This window comes from Quercus suber, unplaced genomic scaffold (assembly GCF_002906115.3).
Source record: "Quercus suber isolate HL8 unplaced genomic scaffold, Cork oak 2.0 scaffold_401, whole genome shotgun sequence".
Lineage (NCBI taxonomy): Eukaryota > Viridiplantae > Streptophyta > Magnoliopsida > Fagales > Fagaceae > Quercus > Quercus suber.
In genome coordinates, this window is record NW_027069852.1 from 322,780 (window position 1) to 348,082 (window position 25,303).

At 34.0% G+C, this 25,303-nt stretch overlaps 3 protein-coding genes across 3 annotated transcripts; all 3 read left to right on the forward strand.

The window, feature by feature from the left end:
• The first annotated feature begins 1,486 nt into the window (after nt 1-1,486).
• LOC112005136 (ubiquitin-ribosomal protein eL40z fusion protein) lies at nt 1,487-3,889 on the forward strand. The gene is made up of 5 exons (XM_024037386.2): nt 1,487-1,661; nt 1,796-1,882; nt 2,730-2,832; nt 3,366-3,432; nt 3,611-3,889. Exons 1-5 carry the CDS (start codon nt 1,559-1,561, stop codon nt 3,635-3,637), a joined length of 387 nt encoding a protein of 128 aa, XP_023893154.1. The 5' UTR covers nt 1,487-1,558; the 3' UTR covers nt 3,638-3,889.
• Nucleotides 3,890-4,629: 740 nt separating this feature from the next.
• LOC111993977 (ubiquitin-ribosomal protein eL40z fusion protein-like) lies at nt 4,630-7,288 on the forward strand (the record flags this gene model as incomplete). The annotated part of the gene is made up of 4 exons (XM_024025824.2): nt 4,630-4,687; nt 5,535-5,637; nt 6,768-6,834; nt 7,010-7,288. Coding segments are annotated over 4 exons (255 nt in total), but the record flags the coding sequence as incomplete, so codon positions are not given.
• Nucleotides 7,289-20,033: 12,745 nt separating this feature from the next.
• On the forward strand, nt 20,034-23,734 carry LOC111993980 (phospholipase A2-alpha). The gene is made up of 4 exons (XM_024025833.2): nt 20,034-20,246; nt 20,331-20,373; nt 20,820-20,945; nt 23,243-23,734. Exons 1-4 carry the CDS (start codon nt 20,115-20,117, stop codon nt 23,416-23,418), a joined length of 477 nt encoding a protein of 158 aa, XP_023881601.1. The 5' UTR covers nt 20,034-20,114; the 3' UTR covers nt 23,419-23,734.
• Nucleotides 23,735-25,303: the final 1,569 nt, after the last annotated feature.

Sequence of the window (25,303 nt, forward strand, 5' to 3'; positions counted from 1 at the left end):
CTAAAAATCACTCAACTGCCTGTCAGGTCACTTCTCCCCTTGCCGTAAATACTATAAATGTATAATTTTCCATGGGCTTGGGCCAAGGGGTAGAAAGTTGGTCAGCTTAATGGGCATGATGCATTTGTTTGTAGGTAGTCATGCGATATGGACTATGTTAACTGCAAGTGACTATGGGTATTAGGCTTTACGCCTAGTGTATAATATGCTAAAAAAATGATGCCACAAAATATGGTAGTTGCCATCTACATCCGTTAGAGAAGAATAAAAGAAAACAACCTTAAAGCTTACGACTTGTAAATTTACACAAATCTAAATGGGAATTGAAGGAGAAAGTTAGAAAGAAAACCAGAAGTCTATAAGTGTGACGATAGAACAATCTTTTTATTCAGTTCTTTATCTCTAGATGATGTTAACATTTGCAACATAATCAAAATCCAATAAAATTAATGAAAATGCCTCAAAAGCAAACCACAAGGGAGATAAATGTTAGAAAATAAATCACGTGATAGTTCCATATCTTTAGGGTATCACAAATGGTGGTATATGCAATTTAACCTTAATTTAAAAATCATTAAGAAAAAAAAAAAAATAAAAGGCAAGTTACATATACCCCCATGTAGCATACCCTTAAAACTTGGAGCTACCATGTGTTTTGTTGCAACACATGCCACCCCTCTAGTTTGCTTTATGAGACATTTACCTCATTCGTAATTTGTTTAATTGACATTTTTGTTAAATTTAATGGAATTCGATGATGTGACGAAAGTAAAAAAAGAAATCCATCGGGAAAACCACACCATTGTGAAATAATCAAAGAATACGGCTGTTTTACATTAACACCTTGCAAACATACACAAACACAAAGGGAAAAAAATTAAAGGGAGAATAAAAAATGTGAGAGCATAACAATATTTTTTTCTACAGTCATTTCTCTATAAGAGATGTTGGCACTTGATACATCATGAAAAATTTCACTAAAGTTAATATAAATGCTTGCATAAAACAAACCACAAAAAAGTTAAGGGCTGTTTGATATATATGTTTAAATACATATTTTCAGTTTTTAAATAATATTACACACATTTTTACCAAAATGTATTTTCAAAAAAATTAAAAACTGTTTTTTAAATACAAGTGCCAAATAGGCCTTAAGTTTCACAAACTAAACTAGAAGATAAATTCCATGTTTAAAAGATATACCAAAAAAAAGAAAATTGTTTTTTGATTCAGTAACACTTATTTATCAATGGGATATTGGATGCTTAGAGCCTTAGATACATTTTTTGAAATCTGACACATTAGGCCCAATTACTAGGCCACATTCTTACCCAAGCCCACAACACATAACCCATTCCTACGTTCACAAAAACAAGCAAAACCCAAAAAACCCAACCGATCGGCACTTTAAAATCCAACGAGAACGTAATAAACGTCACAGCCAAACACCACCCATTACACCGCCGAAACCCTAATATCCACGTATATAAACCTCACAACCAAAACCAAACCTCCAAACCCCACACAGAGCGAGAGCGCGCGCGAGAGAGAGAGAAAAATGCAGATCTTCGTGAAAACCCTAACCGGGAAGACCATCACTCTCGAGGTCGAGTCCAGCGACACCATCGACAATGTCAAGGCCAAGATCCAAGACAAGGAAGGTAAAAGCTTTCGCTTTCATGTTCTTTCTTTTTCCATTTCACAGTTTGAATCGGACGGTTCTGGTGCTATTTTTCTTCATCGTTTGGGGATTTGAACGGCTGTGATTTTGAAATTTGTTTTCTTATCTTCTCAGGCATCCCACCGGACCAGCAGAGGTTGATCTTCGCCGGGAAGCAGCTCGAGGATGGCCGTACTCTCGCCGATTACAACATCCAGAAAGGTCAGTTAGTTCTTCCTGTTTGGTTGCTGAGAAAATAGAAAGAAAATTGTTTAGATTTATTTCTTTGTGTATATTTCATTTCTATGGTGTGTGATTTGATTGATTGATTTTGAGGCTCTGTTTTGTTGGAGACGAAATTTGAACATTCTAATACATGTAGATTCAAGTTATAGATTGTGAAATATGGTATTTCATTGCTGTTTAGTTCATAATTTAACATGACCTAATGAACACGAGCACAAACACAAATCGATGTTTTTGTTTGGATGCTGGGAAAATGTGTAAAACGATTTAAGCCTTTGTTTAGTTAAACGGCTGGAAGCTTATAGCTAATTGGGCGTGTTCCTCTCCCATAACAATTGGGTGCGTGCGTATAATTTGATAGATTAATCATTGCCAGTCCACTTGTAAAGAAACATGGGGTTTCGCATTAAAACAATTTAAGCCAAATTGTATTTGTGTTCTCCTTGTTCTGTGAGAGCTAAGTCTTTGTTTAGTTTAATGGCTGGAAGGGCTACATGACCTCAAATTAATTTAAGGTATAGGTTGATAGTTTGCCAATGAACTATATCTCATCGGGTTTTGTCATTCTCGCTTAACAAATGGCTGAAGGGTCAGTTAGTGGGTTTAAGACCCTTTGGGTGTGTATGTATAATTTGATAGATTGATCATTGCCCTCTGGGTTTTAAAGAAACATGAGGTTTCACGTTATTTTTCAAAAGAATTGTTAAAATCTAAAACCCCGTCATCTGAATTCTATTTGCGTGTTTGGTTTTGTGGTTGATTTTAAAATCTTGTGTTTTAGACTTATTTATTGTTTGATTTGAATGTAAACTTTCTTGTGCAGAGTCAACTCTTCATCTTGTTCTGAGGCTCCGTGGTGGTATTATCGAACCATCTTTGATGCAATTGGCTAGGAAATACAACCAGGATAAGATGATCTGCCGCAAGTAAGATAGTTATTTGTAGTTGTTTTAATGCAAGTTTGATTGAGCTTTGCTCGTGCTTATCAAAACTGTTATATTTTATTTTTGGTATTCATTTCTAACATTTAAACTTGTCATGGTTGTTAATGGACTTTATGATCAAATAATTTTGACGTTCTCTTGACTTAGACAATGCTATTTCTCATTTTGAAAAATAAAGTAATGTGTTTTAGATACGACTTACTTTTTGAATTATTTTTTTATTTGAAATGATTGATTAATAAATCTATCTTCATTATTAAATTTATATAATAATTTTGAGAGCCCAAGTTGCCTCATAACAAGGGAGTTTTATTTTTTGGTAATTGATGGTAGCTCATCTTTGGCTCTGAATCAAAATGTTTGTAGACAATTTATGTCAATCAATTTTGCTCATTTGAAATTTTGGGTGGTTACTAAAACATGTATCTTTTAAATTTTTTCCCAATTTTCCTAATCCTAATTATTCAATAGAAGAATCATAGGCTTAATACCCAGCGATTTTGTGTGATGTACAGATGTTATGCACGCCTGCACCCACGTGCTGTCAACTGCAGGAAGAAGAAGTGTGGACACAGCAACCAGGTATATCAATTTTTGTTGTTATATCCTTTTAGGTTGATTATTTTCAGTAGCTATTTCTCTAGAGTTTTTTTTTTTTTTTTTTTTTGAGAATCATTTCTCGAGTTATTTCTTCTTGCTTCCCCCATATTTTCTTTTGGTAAAATGAAAAAAAAATGTTTGCTTGTTACTTGTGTTGCAGCTGAGGCCAAAGAAGAAGATCAAGTAGAGTGCTGATCTTGAGGAAGAATTGCTATCCATTGTTGTGGGTCATTTAATGTTTCTGAACCATGGTAGCATTAAAGAGTTTGCTAGTAGACCAGAAATTTGACATGTAGCTTTGAACTCAATACCTTCGTAGATGTTGGAACGTTACTTTGTTTTAATATGTTTTGCACCTTGTTTGGCTATTGGACATGCATTTATGTTGAGCTCTTCATTTTTGATATGTTGAAATCAAAGCTAGTACTTTGTTTGGTTATATGTGCGCTTCTGTTTTGTCTTCTTATATGATTGGAAATATTTATGGGCTCGAGATCTTTGATTTTGAGGCAAAATATGTATTATTGCCCTTGACCTGGAATTCTGTTGAAAAAATATTCACTTTCCGAGCATTTTTGAGTTATAATTTAATGCGTGCTCTCAAGAATCACACTTCTAAATGACTAGTCCCTCATTTTATTCTCCCTGGAGCTCTCATCTTCTCTTGCCCTTTACGTTATTATTTTACTCCTTTTTCATCTTGTCGTGCCTATAGGCTAGTTTTATCTTTTTTGTTTTTCTAAACTCACTTATGAACGTAAAATTTAAATGTTAACAAACCTGACCAGGAATGGCAACAGGTCGGGTTCGGGTTGGATTTTTTCATATTCGAATCCAACCTGCAGGGCAGGATCCATGGCCTGGGCCCAGCCTGTTTTGAGTACCGGGTTTTTTTCCGGAGCTCGGACTTGCCCCAGCTGGGCCTTGTGGGCCCCGTTTAGGAATTGGGCCCAATTCCTGGCCCAACCAGAAAAAAAAAAAAATTTAAGCCCAGATTTTGTCTACAATAAGCCTGCATATTCTAATTCATCAATTGAAATCATATTTTCAATTGACAAACCCACAGACAAGAAAAAAAATGAGGGAGCTTTGAGCAGAGAAATAAAAAAAAGTAAGTTTACCCAAAAAAAAAAAAAAAAAAATCCTCATATCCATATGCTTCTTCTATCCATCAATTGAAATTCAGGGAAGCAGCTCGAGGATGGCCGTACTCTCGCCGATTACAACATCCAGAAAGGTCAGTTAGTTCTTCCTGTTTGGTTGCTGAGAAAATAGAAAGAAAATTGTTTAGATTTATTTCTTTGTGTATATTTCATTTCTATGGTGTGTGATTTGATTGATTGATTTTGAGGCTCTGTTTTGTTGGAGACGAAATTTGAACATTCTAATACATGTAGATTCAAGTTATAGATTGTGAAATATGGTATTTCATTGCTGTTTAGTTCATAATTTAACATGACCTAATGAACACGAGCACAATCACAAATCGATGTTTTTGTTTGGATGCTGGGAAAATGTGTAAAACGATTTAAGCCTTTGTTTAGTTAAACAGCTGGAAGCTTATAGCTAATTGGGCGTGTTCCTCTCCCATAACAATTGGGTGCGTGTGTATAATTTGATAGATTAATCATTGCCAGTCCACTTGTAAAGAAACATGAGGTTTCGCATTAAAACAATTTAAGCCAAATTGTATTTGTGTTCTCCTTGTTCTGCTAGAGCTAAGTCTTTGTTTAGTTTAATGGCTGGAGGGGCTACATGAGCTCAAATTAATTTAAGGTATAGGTTTATAGTTTGCCAATGAACTATATCTCATCGGGTTTTGTCATTCTCGCTTAACAAATGGCTGAAGGGTCAGTTAGTGGGTTTAAGACCCTTTGGGTGTGTATGTAGAATTTGATAGATTGATCATTGCCCTCTGGGTTTTAAAGAAACATGAGGTTTCACGTTATTTTTCAATAGAATTATTAAAATCTAAAACCCTGTCATCTGAATTCTATTTGCATGTTTGGTTTTGTGGTTGATTTTAAAATCTTGTGTTTTAGGCTAATTTATTGTTTGATTTGAATGTAAACTTTCTTGTGCAGAGTCAACTCTTCATCTTGTTCTGAGGCTCCGTGGTGGTATTATCGAACCATCTTTGATGCAATTGGCTAGGAAATACAACCAGGATAAGATGATCTGCCGCAAGTAAGATAGTTATTTGTAGTTGTTTTAATGAAAGTTTGATTGAGCTTTGCTCATGCTTATCAAAACTGTTATATTTTATTTTTGGTATTTATTTCTAACATTTAAACTTGTCATGGTTGTTAATGGACTTTATGATCAAATAATTTTGATGTTCTCTTGACTTAGACAATGCTATTTCTCATTTTGAAAAATAAAGTAATGTGTTTTACATACGACTTACTTTTTGAATTATTTTTTTTATTTGAAGTGATTGATTAATAAATCTATCTTCATTATTAAATTTATATAATAATTTTGAGAGCCCAAGTTGCCTCATAACAAGGGAGTTTTTTTTTTTTGGTAATTGATGGTAGCTCATCTTTGGCTCTGAATCAAAATGTTTGTAGACAATTTATGTCAATCAATTTTGTGCATTTATGTTTGGAATTTTGGGTGGTTATTAAAACCAAGGGAGTCAATACCGTACCGGAGGCTGTACCGGTTTGCCCAACGGCACGATATATTTCGGATACCGGTCAATACCGGTGTACCGTTTCGGGTTTACCGCTATTTTTTATATTTATAAGTAAATATATATATATATATATATAGATATATATGTATGTGTGTGTATATATATTGTAATAAATATAAAAGCTTACCATAAAACATTTCCTCAATTCAGAACTAATTATTCACGGTTTTATACTTTAGTATCAATTAAAAGAAAAAGAAAAAAACACAATATAAAAAATAGAAAACTTAAAAGTTATCATTGCATACTAAGAAAACAAATAATACTAATAAGTTAATACAAATAAGTTACCATTCTGTCCTAAAAAAAATTTAAAAATAACAAAACTTAAAAAAAAAGAAAAAAAAAAAACTGTTTTCTGTACCGGCCGGTACGCTCGGTACCGGCCGGTATTGCCCAAAATTGGCCGGTACGGCCGGTATTTAAACCGGTACGAAATGTTAATGTTTCGATACCGGTATGCAGCCGGTATGGTACGTACCGGCCGGTACCGGTACGGTATCGACCACCTTGATTAAAACATGTATCTTTTAAATTTTTTCCTGATTTTCCTAATCCTAATTATTCAATAGAAGTATCATAGGCTTAATTCCCAGCGATTTTGTGTGATGTACAGATGTTATGCACGCCTGCACCCACGTGCTGTCAACTGCAGGAAGAAGAAGTGTGGACACAGCAACCAGGTATATCAATTTTTGTTGTTATATCCTTTTAGGTTGATTATTTTCAGTAGCTAATTCTCTAGAGTTTTTTTTTTTTTTTTGAGAATCATTTCTCTAGAGTTATTTCTGTTTGCTTCCCCCATATTTTCTTTTGGTAAAATGAAAAAAAAATGTTTGCTTGTTACTTGTGTTGCAGCTGAGGCCAAAGAAGAAGATCAAGTAGAGTGCTGGTCTTGAGGAAGAAGTGCTATCCATTGTTGTGGGTCATTTAATGTTTCTGAACCATGGTAGCATTAAAGAGTTTGCTAGTAGACCAGAAATTTGACATGTAGCTTTGAACTCAATACCTTCGTAGATGTTGGAACGTTACTTTGTTTTAATATGTTTTGCACCTTGTTTGGCTATTGGATATGCGTTTATGTTGAGCTCTTCATTTTTGATATGTTGAAATCAAAGCTAGTACTTTGTTTGGTTATATGTGCGCTTCTGTTTTGTCTTCTTATGATTGGAAATATTTATGGGCTCGAGATCTTTGATTTTGAGGCAAAATATGTATTATTGCCCTTGACCTGGAATTCTGTTGAAAAAATATTCACTTTCCGAGCATTTTTGAGTTATAATTTAATGCGTGCTCTGAAGAATCACACTTCTAAATGACTAGTCCCTCATTTTATTCTCCCTGGATCTCTCATCTTCTCTTGCCCTTAAAAAGTTATTATTTTACTCCTTTTTCATCTTGTCGTGCCCAGAGGCTAGTTTTATATTTTTTGTTTTTCTAAATTCACTTATGAACGTAAAATTTAAATGTTAACAAATCTGACCAAATGGAGATCTTGAATTGATTCAACTTAGGATTTGCAAGGATTTTGGATTGGTTCTCTTTCTTCTCCGTTTCTACAGCTTAGGGTCCATATCTAGAAGTAACGCAATTCTAGCTAGAATAGAAGAAGCTTCTTCTGCGACATTCCTGGGTACAGCAAAATCACAAGTTCACGCTCCTTCCTGATTCATCTTTCTTGTCCTTAAATCTGGTTGTGCCCTGTCAATTTTGAAACTCATCCTTCTTCCTTGAATCATTGCCCCCCTTACAGCCAGCTACTTATTTTATCTTTTTTCTACAGTCAGTGTTGGAGCTAACATTGCCAGCAAAAATGTTTTTTTGGGTCTGTCTAGACCTTGCCACAAATCCAATTCCATTTTGCCCTTCTCTGTCTCCATTACCAGGCTTCCATTGCTTTGCTTTTCCTGTTTTGGGAGCTTGTGACCGCTATTTTGTTTATCATGACTTCTTTTTTCTGTTTTTGATAGATTGGTTCTCATGACTTGGTTCATTGTCAATGCTTCTTCGTACCTGCCAACAGAAAATTTTGACATTAACAAAATTTCTAAATCGTTGTATCTTTTTACCTTTATGAAGAATCTAATTTCTATGAAACCGTAGGGTCCACAGGGGTAATGAAAGTATGAAACTGTCCCAACATTATCTTGGCATCTTTCTCTGTTGAAGTTTCCCTTTTAAACTGTTCTAGCCAACTTGTTATCCAAGAGTTCTCACATTCGTTCTTAATGCTATGTTTGAGCTCCACCAAATTGCTCTTGCAAATGAGCAATGTAGAATCAAATGATCAAGAGATTCATCCTACTGATTGCAGATAACAACAATATATTTACATCTAACACTCATTAGTTCAATTTTAACATACAAAACCCTATACCATATCTTCCACACAAAAACAATGATTTTTAGTAAGGTAAAATCAGGCTCATTTTGTAAATGAACAATGAAAGAAACAGATCCTAATTGCAAATAACACAAGTTGATTAAACTTGATGTACCCTCTCCTCTCTCGTTCACTAGCCAAAAGGTCGGTGAGGATGCTTAAAAGTTAAAATGGTGCTTTGGCAACTTGGTTCTATAGGTTACAAAAACTGATAATAGGGTGAAAAGGAAAAGGAATAGAGCTGTGCTGATGTGACCGCAGATATTTATGTCTGATTTGCCTTGGTGTCCCTCACTGGCTCGCTCAGAAGTCAGATCAAATATACACACTTTTTCTTTTCTCTCTCTCTCTCTCTATGCCTTTTTCATAATTTGAGAAGTCCATGTCTCCAAGAGCAGTCACAGAAAATTGGAAACTATGATGATCGTACTTTCAGTGGAAAGACGTCCCATTGTGGCATAATCGAAACAGGTAGGAATTTTTATTTTTTAAAAGAAAGCAAAAAAGAAAAAGAAAAATGCAGTGAATGCAATATTACTTTCAAGTCTTATTCATAACATATTTGCATATGTAAGAGAAAGTAGCAATGTCCATTATTTTTTCATAACAAGTCTAGAGGCATACCAAAATTTATAACAAATTTCACGCGTGTTTGAGGTAACAGTTTGTTAATAGTGGATAATAAGATAATGGGTTCGGCTCTCCTCTCATTTAAAACCTTCCTAAATTCTGCATTTTTTATTTTGATGAATGACATGTGGTGAAAAAGTAATAAAAGGTAATCTAACGATTAAAAACTTACCAACTCAATCACTCTTTTTTTTTTTTCTCAATTTAAAATCGTTAAGCCACAACACTAACTTGTATATTTAAAATATTTTTTTGTTTGTTTGTTTTGTTTTGTTTTGTTTTTAGTAGAGTAAATCTAAAAGATTGGTAATTTAAAAATCTAAATTTCAGTTTTTGTGACATGGTTTTCGCGGTGGAACTTGGAAGGTTTTTAATTTGTTGTCTCTTGATTCTAGATGAAAATAACGCGTCGCTTTCAGTTTATAACTTATAATCGGTGCAAAATCAGTAATGAATGAACAGTATATAAAAGTGATGTTCTATATCTAAAAGATTGGTAATTTGACAACCTAAATTTCAGTTTTTCTGACATGGGTTTTGTGTTGGAACTTGTAACTTGGAAGGTTTTTAATTTGTTATATATGCCTCGTGATTTTAGATGAAAATAACCGTGTGGGTGTGGCACAAAACTTTCAGCAATAACTTATTAGGAGAAGTTAACGATGCAACATTATTTTAGAGATTTTTTATGGTACAAAACTTTCAGCTCTAACAAACTGGCCTTTTTTTTAATAGATTTTTATATTCTTTTTATAAAAGCGGTATTAAAATTTTTCTAAAATTATCCGTTAACAATTTTTTTAAAGGATACTCATTAACAAGATTCTAACTTATAAATTATAATTAGTACAAAATCAATAATGAATGAATTGTATATAAAAGTGATGTTTCAATCACAAATTCACAAATTGTGAAAAAAGTTATGAGAAAGTTTAGAAGCTCATAAAAAATTTGACATTAACTAATGTGACAAATTAATTATAACTAAAATAGTAATGTCAGTAATATACTCAAGTAAAAATTAATAAAAATTTGTCAATTCAACCGGTAGAATATATATATATATATATTGTCAAATTTTTTGTCTACTTATCATTACTCAAAAAGTTATTTACTTCAAATAAAAAAAAAAGTTATTTACTAGTGTTGCTTTGAAAATAATTATTGAGCAGTAGTGGGTTGGTGGAACATGTATATAAATTGATCGGAATAGTTTCAAAGTTCAGTGTTCACGAGGTTAACCCGCAACGTGTCTCACGTAATGGTTCAATTTCTTAATTGTGCAGCCAGAGAACTTTGGAGACAAGCGTGAACAACACTACAAAAACATGTCACGAGCTACTACAAGACAACCCTCCCTACTTTTCTCCAGTCATAGTAATTATGTTTTCTTTGGCAAGAAAGAGAATGTGCCTATTTATAGGGCCCAGGAGTAGGGTCAGCGAAGCGACACCATCCAATGAGAAGGTGACATGTGGCAGTTGCATGGAAAAATGTAATCGAATTAACTGCTCAACGAATTAAATCACGACACGTGGCTACGTAAAGGGAATTAAATCCCTATAATGTCCTTGGATGACACCCTGGACAAGGGTGCAACTGATGGGATAGCAAAAATTACATCTATGATTCGTCCAGAAGAGTCGTCCATGGTCATCAGTTAGCCAAATGGCCAGACCTCTATGGTTCGTCCAGAGGGGTTGTCCATGATTATCAGATTGCCAAACGGCCAGACCTCTATAGTCCGTCCACAGGGGTCTTCCTTAAGTATTGATCAATTGAATAAACCTAAGAATTAGGTCAGAAGAGTCGTCCATGTGCAAAGCTCATGGACGACCACACAACATCAATATGTATACAGACTCGTCTATGGGCAGAGCACATGGACGACCCTATGACACTTGGTAAAATTCTAGAATTCTGGAGCGGTTAATCAACCCGTGTTCATCGCCAACAATTTCTCCTAAGTATGTAACTTCTATCAGTAGTTACTACTTCTGTAGCTGTTGGGGAAGTTATTTCTGTAATTTCGGACTTCCACGAATCTTGGAGAAGTTATCAAACCAAATAACTGCCCAAGGTTCCCTATATAAGGGCCGGTCTAAATCAGGCACAGGTATGCAAACTATTCTGAGATTACGATAATACAGTGAGAATTTCACTGGTGAGGAAGATATTAACTTAGCCATCGGAGGGTCTTAGGCCGGTCCACCCCGGTCTCCTCTGACAGCGTGTTCGTTTTTCAGGCCTTCGCTACCGCTCAGAGCCCATCGAAGCCGAGTTGTTCAGCATACTGATTCTGTTCATCATTAGCTAGAAGTACCGCAATTCTAGCTAGAATAGAAGAAGCTTCTTCTGCGACATTCCTGGGTACAGCAAAATCACAAGCTCACGCTCCTTCCTGATTCATCTTTCATGACCTTAAATTTGGTTGCGCCCTCTCAATTTTGAAACTCATCCTTCTTCCTTGAATCATTGCCCCCCTTACAGCCAGCTACTTGAATCTTTTTTCTACAATCAGTGTAGGAGCTAACATTGCCAGCAAAAATGTTTTTTTGGGTCTGTCTAGACCTTGCCACAAATCCAATTCCATTTTGCCCTTCTCTGTCTCCATTACCAGGCTTCCATTGCTTTGCTTTTCCATAAACTTGGACGAGAGGAATGTACTTAAATAAATTAAAAAAAAAAAAAAAAAAAAGAGGAAGAAAATAAAATCCCAAAACAACGGGCATCTCCAGAAAAGATAAAACATAAATTTTCCAAGGAAAACAAAATCACTTGGGCTCGTCCTAAGTAACTTCAGTGTTAGCATCGTCCATTACATTTACATCCTCGAAACTCGTCTGTAGCAAAGAACTCTCTGTGGCAAGGGGAAGCTTGAAGGAATCAAAGTTTACATCAGGATAAGCTTCTTTGGCATCAGCACGGAAGTCCTTATAACCAGCAGCATAGTGGCTGTCTAGACGATTCTTGTACTCGTCAGACTTCTTGAAGGCTGAAATGGCTTCCTCACGTGCTTTCTTCAAGGACGAAGCGAACTCTGAAACTTGTCCCTCCAAGTAAGCGATGCGAGTATCTTTTTCAATAGCATCTGCTTTTAGTTCCTCAATTTCATCCTTCAGTTTCGTCTCTGCTTCTTGCAAACGATTGAGATCCTCAGACAACCTGATCACTTCCCCCTTCTTCAAAAGAACATCGTTATTCAGCTCCTTGGCTTTTTCCTTTGCCGTCTTGGCCTCCTCAGCAAGTTCCTTCGCCTGGCACGTCGCTGTATAAAATTTTGACATAGCCTGTATATGGACAAAGGAAAGTTAGGAATTCTGTTTAAAAAGAAAAGAAGAAAAACTTATTAAAGGCACACAGGGACGAATAAAGAACCTACCTTGAAGAAGTCATGGATGTCAGAACGTTTAAATTCCTTCACTGACATATTGTAACATTCATTAACTTCATTGTCAGTGACGATTCCTTTGAACGTCCTCCATGCATAGTCCTCGTCCAGCACCAGGTTAGAAGGACGATCTGAAGGCTCAGACGGATGAGGCTTGCGAGGAGTCTTAGCTGGAGGGGAGGGGGAGGATCAGATGAAACAGGATGAATTATCTGGACGGGCTCCACATTTGCAGGAGGATCGTCCAGATTCACCATTGGAGGAGTGAATTTAGGGACCTTAGGAAGAGAAGAAGTTGTGGTTTTCTGTTTTTTGGAGCCTCGACGACTAGGAAGGTCGTCTAGGTCCACAGCGCTTGAAATCTTCTTAGATTTCCTCTTCCCAGCCTGGACGGCAACCTTCTGGACGACTGGAGGCACAGGAGCATCCTCGTCCCCACTCATTACTGTTTTTTCCTTGTTTTCTCTCATTGTAATTATTCCTATAGTAAAGGAAGTTAGTTAAAAAAAAAAAAAAAGAGAGAGAGAGAGAGAGAAGGAAGGAAATGAAGCTAAGATAGACGATACTTACTTCGACGGGTAGTTTCTTCGTGGCTTAGATTTTCAGCAGTTGGTTCTGGACCAAGCCCCCACGTAGCCAAGCTGCTGAAAGTTACTAAGTCGTGAAAAGTCCTTCTAGGGAAGGCACGAACTTGGTCAATTCGATCCAAGTATAACTTATTCAAACGTGGACGAATAACAACTGCACCAGTAAAAAGCAAGGTGGTTAGACGATTGAGAGTTTGAAGAATGTAAGGATATAAAAGAAATAATGAAGAAAGGAAACATACCCTCAGGACGAAGGCGACCTATGGGGCTGGTAAAAGGAGGGAAGGGGGCATGACCAACATCAATTGGGTCCCCAGCCCAATTTCCAGAAATAATAAAAAATTCTTTTTTCCAGAGCCTGTCAGACGAGCTATGGCCCTTTATCAAGCTATAATGAGAGCCTCTGGACGAGAACTGGTAAAAACCAGCTGGCTTCTTTATTTCTGAGGGCTTATAACAGTAGAGGAACTCGTCCACTGTCATAGGACATTCCCCTTCCAGTGCCTCATGCCATAACACTTGCATGGCAACTATCGTCCTCCAACCATTGGGGTTAAGCTGGTTGGGACCAATGCCTAACCTATGAAGAAGCCCTCTACAAAATGAATTTAAGGGAAACTTAAGACCAGCTAAGAGGTAAGAAGTGTATACTCCCAAACCAGAGGAAGGAGAACAACACCACTCTCCTTCCTTAGGTAGACGGTTCAAATTCTCTAGGGATTTGGTATCTATCTACTAAAACTTTTAACTTAGGGGCGTCTAAGGTGGATGCTACCTCGAGTGCACAACTGTATATTACATTCTCTTCCTCCTCGTTATGAGAAGAGCTAGGTGACACTCTGGACGAGCTAGCCCCAGCTCCAGAGGCCGTCCTACGTTGCATTTCCTGGAATTCTTCTAAGAAAATGCTAGGGACCTCGGACGAATAATGCTCGTCCGAGGAACTACTACTATAACTAGTGCTACTCTCACCACTCTCAAAACTCCCAGACGAGACGTCCTGATACTCGTCTATTTTCCTCTCTGTACTACTAGGCGAAGACATAACTAAAATAAAGATTAAGACAAAAACCTAAAAGGAAGAAGAAATACCTGAACCAGGACGAAGGCTAGACGAGAATCTTGGACGAGATAGCAGAAGGGAGTCTATGAGAAAGGTAAAGGGCAAGAAAGAGAATGTGCCTATTTATAGGGCCCAGGAGTAGGGTCAGCGAAGCGACACCATCCAATGAGAAGGTGACATGTGGCAGTTGCATGGAAAAATGTAATCGAATTAACTGCTCAACGAATTAAATCACGACACGTGGCTACGTAAAGGGAATTAAATCCCTATAATGTCCTTGGATGACACCCTGGACAAGGGTGCAACTGATGGGATAGCAAAAATTACATCTATGATTCGTCCAGAAGAGTCGTCCATGGTCATCAGTTAGCCAAATGGCCAGACCTCTATGGTTCGTCCAGAGGGGTTGTCCATGATTATCAGATTGCCAAACGGCCAGACCTCTATAGTCCGTCCACAGGGGTCTTCCTTAAGTATTGATCAATTGAATAAACCTAAGAATTAGGTCAGAAGAGTCGTCCATGTGCAAAGCTCATGGACGACCACACAACATCAATATGTATACAGACTCGTCTATGGGCAGAGCACATGGACGACCCTATGACACTTGGTAAAATTCTAGAATTCTGGAGCGGTTAATCAACCCGTGTTCATCGCCAACAATTTCTCCTAAGTATGTAACTTCTATCAGTAGTTACTACTTCTGTAGCTGTTGGGGAAGTTATTTCTGTAATTTCGGACTTCCACGAATCTTGGAGAAGTTATCAAACCAAATAACTGCCCAAGGTTCCCTATATAAGGGCCGGTCTAAATCAGGCACAGGTATGCAAACTATTCTGAGATTACGATAATACAGTGAGAATTTCACTGGTGAGGAAGATATTAACTTAGCCATCGGAGGGTCTTAGGCCGGTCCACCCCGGTCTCCTCTGACAGCGTGTTCGTTTTTCAGGCCTTCGCTACCGCTCAGAGCCCATCGAAGCCGAGTTGTTCAGCATACTGATTCTGTTCATCATTAGCTAGAAGTACCGCAATTCTAGCTAGAATAGAAGAAGCTTCTTCTGCGACATTCCTGGGTACAGCAAAATCACAAGCTCACGCTCCTTCCTGATTCATCTTTCATGACCTTAAATTTGGTTGCGCCCTCTCAATTTTGAAACTCATCCTTCTTCCTTGAATCATTGCCCCCCTTACAGCCAGCTACTTGAATCTTTTTTCTACAATCAGTGTAGGAGCTAACATTGCCAGCAAAAATGTTTTTTTGGGTCTGTCTAGACCTTGCCACAAATCCAATTCCATTTTGCCCTTCTCTGTCTCCATTACCAGGCTTCCATTGCTTTGCTTTTCCTGTTTTGGGAGTCTTGTGACCGCTATTTTGTTTATCATGACTTCTTTTTCTGTTTTTGATAGATTGGTTCTCATGACTTGGTTCATTGTCAATGCTTCTTTGTACCTGCCAACAGAAAATTTTGACATTAACAAAATTTCTAAATAGGGGTATCTTTTTGCCTTTATGAAGAATCTAATTTCTATGAAACCGTAGGGTCCACAGGGGTAATGAAAGTATGAAACTGTCCCAACATTATCTTGGCATCTTTCTCTGTTGAAAGATGCCAACTTGTTCTAGCCAACTTGTTATCCAAGAGTTCTCACATTCGTTCTTAATGCTATGTTTGAGCTCCACCAAATTGCTCTTGCAAATGAGTAATGAAGAATCAAACGATCAAGTGATTCATCCTACTGATTGCAGATAACAACAGTATATTTACATCTAACACTCATTAGTTCAATTTTAACATACAAAACCCTATACCATATCTTCCACACAAAAACAATGATTTTTAGTAAGGTAAAATCAGGCTCATTTTGTAAATGAACAATGAAAGAAACAGATCCTAATTGCAAATAACACAAGTTGATTAAAATTGATGTACCCTCTCCTCTATCGTTCACTAGCCAAAAGGTAGGTGAGGATGCTTAAAATGGTGCTTTGGCAACTTGGTTCTATAGGTTACAAAAACTGATAATAGGGTGAAAAGGAAAAGGAATAGAGCTGTGCTGATGTGACCGCAGATATTTATGTCTGATTTGCCTTGGTGTCCCTCACTGGCTCGCTCAGAAGTCAGATCAAATATACACACTTTTTTTTTTCTCTCTCTCTCTCTCTATGCCTTTTTCATAATTTGAGAAGTCCATGTCTCCAAGAGCAGTCACAGAAAATTGGAAACTATGATGATCGTACTTTCAGTGGAAAGACGTCCCATTGTGGCATAATCGAAACAGGTAGGAATTTTTATTTTTTAAAAGAAAGCAAAAAAGAAAAAGAAAAATGCAGTGAATGCAATATTACTTTCAAGTCTTATTCATAACATATTTGCATATGTAAGAGAAAGTAGCAATGTCCATTACTTTTTCATAACAAGTCTAGAGGCATACCAAAATTTATAACAAATTTCACGCGTGTTTGAGGTAACAGTTTGTTAATAGTGGATAATAAGATAATGGATTCGGCTCTCCTCTCATTTAAAACCTTCCTAAATTCTGCATTTTTTATTTTGATGAATGACATGTGGTAAAAAAGTAATAAAAGGTAATCTAACGATTAAAAACTTACCAACTCAATCACTCTTTTTTTTTTTTCTCAATTTAAAATCGTTAAGCCACAACACTAACTTGTATATTTAAAAGATTTTTTTGTTTGTTTGTTTTGTTTTGTTTTGTTTTGTTTTTAGTAGAGTAAATCTAAAAGATTGGTAATTTAAAAATCTAAATTTCAGTTTTTGTGACATGGTTTTCGCGGTGGAACTTGGAAGGTTTTTAATTTGTTGTCTCTTGATTCTAGATGAAAATAACGCGTGGCACAAAACTTTCAGTTTATAACTTATAATCGGTGCAAAATCAGTAATGAATGAACAGTATATAAAAGTGATGTTCTATATCTAAAAGATTGGTAATTTGACAACCTAAATTTCAGTTTTTCTGACATGGGTTTTGTGTTGGAACTTGTAACTTGGAAGGTTTTTAATTTGTTACATATGCCTCGTGATTTTAGATGAAAATAACCGTGTGGGTGTGGCACAAAACTTTCAGCAATAACTTATTAGGAGAAGTTAACGATGCAACATTATTTTAGAGATTTTTTATGGTACAAAACTTTCAGCTCTAACAAACTGGCCTTTTTTTTAATAGATTTTTATATTCTTTTTATAAAAGCGGTATTAAAATTTTTCTAAAATTATCCGTTAACAATTATTTTAAAGGGTATTTATTAACAAGATTCTAACTTATAAATTATAATTAGTGCAAAATCAATAATAAATGAATTGTATATAAAAGTGATGTTTCAATCACAAATTTACAAATTGTGAAAAAAGTTATGAGAAAGTTTAGAAGCTCCTAAAAAATTTGACATTAACTAATGTGACATATTAATTATAACTAAAATAATAATGTCAGTAATATATTCAAGTAAAAATTAATAAAAATTTGTTAATTCAACCGGTAAAAAATATATATATATATATATATTGCCAAATTTTTTGTCTACTTATCATTACTCAAAAAGTTATTTACTTCAAATAAAAAAAAAAGTTATTTACTAGTGTTGCTTTGAAAATAATTATTGAGCAGTAGTGGGTTGGTGGAACATGTATATAAATTGATCGGAATAGTTTCAAAGTTCAGTGTTCACGAGGTTAACCCGCAACGTGTCTCACGTAATGGTTCAATTTCTTAATTGTGCAGCCAGAGAACTTTGGAGACAAGCGTGAACAACACTACAAAAACATGTCACGAGCTACTACAAGACAACCCTCCCTACTTTTCTCCAGTCATAGTAATTATGTTTTCTTTAAAAAAAAAAAAAGAGTTTATGTGAAAGCAAGTCAAGTGACTGACAACCTATTATATCCAATAGCCATCAACCAGGCCAAAAAATAAATATATTATATATAATTTTTTATTTTGTTTTGACTCATAAATAAAAAATTTATACACCTTAAACCTAAATTTTGTTCAAACCCAGTTAAAATAAATTTAAATATAATTATCTTAGTGTTATTTTTATAATATTTTCATAATAATTTTATAATAAAAGTTAAGTGGTATATTGTAATTAGTTTTTATCTAAACTCATAATTGACATCACTTTTTTATTTATAGACCTTTGACAACTTGTCATCTAGATTTTATTATGAAAGTATTACGTCAGTAGCATTACTGTTAAAATTGCTTATCCTTTAAACAAAATAAATAAATAAACATTCTCTCCTGACTATTCCTAACTTTGACACTATTGACCTTCTAGAAAAAAATCTTAGAGCTGCTACTAATAGCTATTGTGGGGACAATTTTTGCTTCAAAGGCCAAGGGCTAAACCATGGTTGGAAGCTTAAGCAATTTTTGTTGTCCCACATAGGAAAAAAAGTCTCACTCTTTCTACCTTATAAGGCATGAGCTAATGGAGTTAGAGTACCACTAAGGTTCCAATTATGGTCTAGCCCTTGGCCTTTGAAGCAAAAATTGTCCCCATAGCTATAATTGTCAAAATCTTGATCTTGGATCTAAGAACCTTGAGATCTTGCGATCTTATTCCATATAAACAATCCAGATCTGTGTAGAATCTTTTATGGGGTAATCTTATTCCATGTAAACAATCCAGATATGTGTAGGATCTTTTATGGGGTAAGCTTTGAATGGGATCACGATTATGGATGATGGAATGTAAGATGGAATGTAAGATTTTACGATCATAGGATTCTTACAATCTTGCCCCGTAGAATCAATTTGGATTAGTGTAGTTTGTTCATATAACCTTTAAATAATAGATTAGACATCCATTTAAGTCATTATAACTATTTGTAATTATGTCACTATATGGTGAGATTAGAATTGTCTAGCCTTATTGATCAAATTGTAATGGGTTTTGAAGGGTTTGACATTTCTCATTATCTTAATACAATTAAAACATTTGCAAAGTCTTTGTAATTTTGGAATTGGAATGAATTTTCCTTTTGTTGCCAATGATCAAATTTGTTAATTTGGGACTCTATTTTTTTTTTTTAGGATATTTTAGGTGTTGGAGCTTGGACCTTGTAAGTTTGAAATTTGAAATTTGTTATTTATTCAATATTGGTAATTTGGTACTAAGTAATTAGTACATTTTATGAGCAATTAGTGTCACATTTACGATTTTTCTTATGATTCTTTTGCATATATTATTATTAGTAATGATGTTTCATTATGTTTTAGTATAATGGAAATTAGAATATTCCGATTCTTGATCCAATCCATGAAAATCTCTGACCAATTTTATGTAATCTAACTACCTTGCCAGTAACTAATCAATTCAAATTGATGAAGTTTGAAGTTTAAATAATTATCTACTTGCATATTAGGATATATATTTTTTAGATTGTATATAAATAGGAGTTATTTTTATTTTTATTTTTATTTTTTTTAAGAAAGATATAAATAGGAGTTGGTTCTTATTTGTTAGGATTAGGTTTTAAAGAGGTTATTTTATCTTTGGCTATTTATGCACTAGGAAAACATTAATAGGTCTTAAGCAGAAAATTAACTAAAAAACTATTTTTCTCACCTCAAATTGATTAACAGAAATTTCAAACCGGTTCATAACACAGCTAATCACAATTTTTCATATAAAACAATTGCAAAATTGATTAAAAATAATTTTAACTAAGTTCACAGTACAGTTAATCACAGATTGTCACTTAAGATGATTGGAAAAAAAAAAAAAAAAAAAAGTGGTCCTAAAATTACTGTACTCCTGTCACAATCTCGCCTTTCCTTTATTTGTTTACTTATATAGTTCTATAAAAATCAGAGCTTTTAAGCAAAACCAAGCTTCATATTTCTGTGCCTGAATTTCTCTAGCTCTCTCCCCAACAATGGCTCCTCACCATTCCTTAAAGTTTGCTTCTCTTCTTCTCTCTTGTTCCTTCATTGCCCTCAACCTTCATTACATTCCTGTCTATGCCCTTAACGTTGGTCTTCAATATTCTGATGCCTTAGTCTCCCTGGTTTGTTCTCATTCCTTAGAATCTCTCATACATCAAAAAAAATAGTTTCATTTTCCTGAGCTTGCCTTTGTTTTTCATTTGTAGGATACAGGTTGCAGTAACACATGCGAGTCAGAGTTCTGTAAAGGTAAACCTTTAATGGGTTCTCTCTCTCTCTCTCTCTCTCTCTTCAATATATATAGTTTTTTTTTTTTTTTTTTTTTTTTTTTTTTTTTTTTGAGGAAGATTCAATATATATAGTTGAGAATGAAAATTTTGATATGTGATGAAAATAAAAAATTTGATAATATAATGCAACAAAATAATTATACAAATACTTATAGCAAATCAGTTAAAAATAAAGACTTTGAGCAAAGGAAAAGAAATAGAACCAGAAGGAAAATTAAATGAAGATATTGATCATTTAGAATATTTATTTATATATATAATTAATTAATTAAAGTTTAGTTTTTTTTTTTTTTTTTTTTTTTTTTTTTTTTTTTTTTTTGAGAATCAATTGAAGTTTAGTTTATTAGAGTATTTGCTAAGTTTTCAATAATGGCTAACTAATTTTTTTTATTTTTGGAATGATAGTTGCTCCATTTTTAAGATATGGTAAGTACTGTGGACTCTTATACAGTGGATGCCCTGGGGAGCGACCTTGTGATGGCCTCGACACTTGTTGTATGAAGCATGATGATTGTGTGGGAAATACAACAAGTAAGTTCTTCTACACTAGCAGGATTTTATGGTCTCAGACTCTCATATTTTGATTTACTTCAAAATCCTTGTTCAATAGTTAACAAAAAAAATAGAAAGAAATGTCTAGATTCTATATATGGTACAGTGTAGGATTGATAGCATAAAAAAGGGTCAAATTACTAATTTTGGTCCTCTAATTATTGGATAAAGATTAAGTTGGATCATCTGATCACTAAACTTTCAAATTTCATTTTTGAATTTTTTTTTGGGTTTAAATTTTAATGAAACTAAACAATGTTGCAAATAGGAGCACATGTTAAAAGGTTATTATGACAAGTATGTTAAAAGAGTATTATGAAAAATACAAAAAATTCAAAAAATGAAGTCAATTTCAATTATTAGTTTTATTATATTTAAAATGTAGGAGACTTGATTATGAAATTAGCTAAGTTTACATAATTAATAGTTCACGGCCAAATTAAACTCTATCCATAGTTAGAACTTGGAAGACCATATTTTAGAAAAATGTTTATTTACTATTTGTTTCCCTAATCTTGTATCATATTTCAAAATAGTCTCTAACATTTTAAATGTGTTAGCTTAGTTCTTAACCTTTTGATATTGTGTAAAAATAGCCCCTACCAATAAATGGTGATAGAAAAATCTAATGTATTTTGGAAAGATCTTTTATTTATTATTTTTATTTTTTTTACAAGATAAAATTTCTACTCTAGTCTAATCTAAGTGTATATGTGTGTGAGTCTTCTTCCTGAAGACTTAAACTCCGGCTCTTACCCCTCACATCCCACAAGTATTTATACTTATGAAGTGACTATCGCACCAGAAGTATGTGGTAGTATTTCAGAAAGATCTAACGTAGCTAATGTTTTTTTTTTTTTTGGAGAACAACTAGTCGTGAGTTTAACTCATTTATTTCTTTAAATTATAAATTTAAGGCTATCGTGGCATCCATTTGACATCCCAAGTGATCAAATTTAATATTTTAATATCACCATTAGACATTAGTCACGTCAGATTTTTTTTTCCTCTACTTAATGGCAAAGATTATTTTGACACAATATCAAAAGGTTAGAGACCAAACTGATTTATTTGAAATGTCATGAACCATTTTGAAACATGAAGCAAAGGTTAAAAAACCAAAATGATAATTAAAAAAAAAAAAAAAAAACCATCTCATGATTTTCATCATCTTCCCTCAAATAATCCCTATTTATTGATTTTCATCTTTATTCCTGAAATGATCCCTATCTATAATAAAGAGACAGTTGGGAGTTTGCTACTCTCCTCTCAAGTGTAGTAGTTATTGACTTCGGAGTAAAAGGATGATATTGCTTGCATTTGTTTCATTTTTTTGATTTTCCGAGAAAGTTTCATCCCACCTTGTTTTTATTAAACAAATCTGCTTTGAATATATATATATATATATATAGAAAAGAAAGGGAATGGGTGATGTTCAAATCTCAGACATCTATCTATCACATTCATTCTTTTTTTCTTTTCTTATTTTTTGAGAAGAATTCATTTTTTCCCCCATCTACAATGATGCATTTGATAATTAAAGAGATAACTATACAGGCTAAGAGGGACCTTTCTGTATTATATATGTGTTTTGTGGGTATGAGAAAGGATTCATATTGTGGTTGTTGAATATCCATTAATAATTTAGTTGCAAGACATTTAGGTGCATTTAATATGTGTACTTTGGGTATGAGAAAGGATTCATTGTAGTTGTTGAATATCCATTAATAATTTAGTTGTGAGATTTAGGGGCATTATATAAACTACAAATAGGTTTTATAGTGTCGGTGGTGAGATATAGACATATAATAAGGCAAACAAATTGGTCAGGACTTCTTGTGAACCAATAGTCAGAAATTAATAAATAAATAAAGGAGGAGAGAGTGAGATAAGTATTCTTTATTTAATCAATAGTGTGATAGATGGGAACATATGAGCAATACTAAGGATACAGATTTTTTTTTTCTTCACAATTTACTATATTGGTACATTGCGATTGGAATAACATCACTTTTACATGAATTCATAGTTTTGTTATACACGCCAATCGAATTGATTTTGTGCCAAGACTTATTGAGAGGGACATATTTATATATTTGTGCGATTGTGTCTATGCAATGTAAATTAGTACCTGCAGCAAAAGTTCATAAGATGATGATAGATGATAAAATTGAATCATTTTAATTAGATTTTGACAGTGCTGTTGTCATGTGAATGAGTGAGTAGTGACAGAATTTAGGATTGAAACTGATAATGGTGATGGTGTTGTGGTGCAGGTGGATATCTAAGTCAAGAGTGCAGCCAAAACATGATAAACTGTATGGCTGATGTCAAAAAATCAGGAAGCCCTTCGTTTGCGGGGAATCAATGTGATGTTAATGAGACTATTGAAGTTATCACTGTAGTCATGCAAGCTGCTTTAGCTGCCGGAGGATTTATTCATGACCCTTAGAATGAATTTTCCTTACTGTGGAGAGGAGCAACAGCTTCATTTAATTCTTTAATTTATTCATTTTATTTTTAACTATTTTCTTTTTACTTTCTTTTTCATGCACCAAATGGCTGCCTAGAAATCATATGGGTAAAAAAAATGAAGACTTCAAATTTTAGTTAGGGTCAGGGTGCTGTGCTGGAATGGAAATGTTTATATTTTGACGATTTTCTTTTGATACAAATTCCTGGCATTCAGGTCTCATGTAAATGTGTACAACACAGAAATAGTCCTTATGAAGCTCTTTAATGAAAGGCCACAAATATGATTTATAGTATTTATTTCAGTGGTTATTCTAGAGATATCATAGGTATTTTGGTCATTTTAGAAGTTTCATGGGTATTTTGCTCATTTTAGAGATTTTGAGATATTTTTCGTCATTTTAGGGGTTTTTGAGCATAATTGGTGATTTTAGATATATCAAGGATATTTTTGTCATTTTAGAGGTTTCATGGGTATTTTGCTTATTTTAGAAATTTTGAGAATATTTTGGTCATTTTAGTAGTTTTTTAGCATATTTGGTAATTTTATAGAAATCGGGTTTGGATAGGGTATGGATATCTATTTGGTAAATAAATCGGGTAACAGTCGGGTATAGATACTAATTGGGTAAGATAATAAGGTATTTATGGATAAATTAATTGGGTCGGGTATATGTATACCCTACCCATATCCTACTCATAACCATCCCTTAATTATTCGGAATATTATCTATAAGATTATCTGATACTTCAAATTTTAGCAAATGACGTAATATGATATTCAATCTCACAAATATTCTTTTTACAAATGATCTAGTATCAAGAATTAGTGTTTTTGATAAGAGAATATCTGGAATGTGAGTATTGAAAGGCCTTGTAGAGAAGAAAGTTTTAAGGCAAGAATTAAGGATGGATGTAAAAATTAATGCATTCCATCTCATACATGCCAAAGTTAGATCATTGGATTATTTGATCCATCTGAGTATCAAATAATACTTAAATTAGTTCTTGCATGATCAAAGTTTTAAATTATATTATCCTGAAGCACTCAATCATACAATTAGGATGATTTTTGGCATTACGAAACCCTTATTGGGACGGGTGCTGGTGAATTTATTGTTACAATTTCATTTTGTTCACATTTTAATCCGTGAAGTAGTTTACTTCAGGATTTATTATATATGCACTAAGTTTTTTTAACAAAGGAAATATTAAAATTTTAAACTTGAAACATTTTAGTATTCTCTTAGATTAATAGGATAGTGGGATCCTAAATGGCTTGACTTCTTCATAGCGGACACAAATATACTAATTCAGCTCTATGCTTTTCTCAAAAAAAAAAAAAAAAAAAAAAAAAAAGTACAGAAGTTGAAAAATTGGCAGCGACAGCCTAGAAGTTAGGAACCTGTCTTCTTCATAATAATTTTGGTACCTGAAGAAATAATAATCATTGATTTGTTTTCTTTATTTTATTTGCAGCTTTGGTAAAGCTTCAATTTCACTAAATCCATTTAGACTCAATAATACATTGTTTAACCAAAATGAATATATATGGTATTAAAAAGAAGAAGTCATCTAGACCCAATAATACATTGTCTAACCAGGATGTATATATATGGTATTGTGTCTTCTAATATTTTTCATTAGTCGAAGATAAAATGTTCATCCTGTGTTTCAGTCTATTTTCCATTACTTTGTTGGTTGTAATATGTCAGATGACTGTGTTGTGTCATTGTTGGGCTTTGAATTTGCATAAACTTGCTAAGGAAAGTGATGATGTTAGCACTTGCGTTGGGTTTCTCTGGCACCTACATTTCTAACTTATTGCTGTCATTTAAAAACCGAAAGGGAAAAAAGAAGAAGAA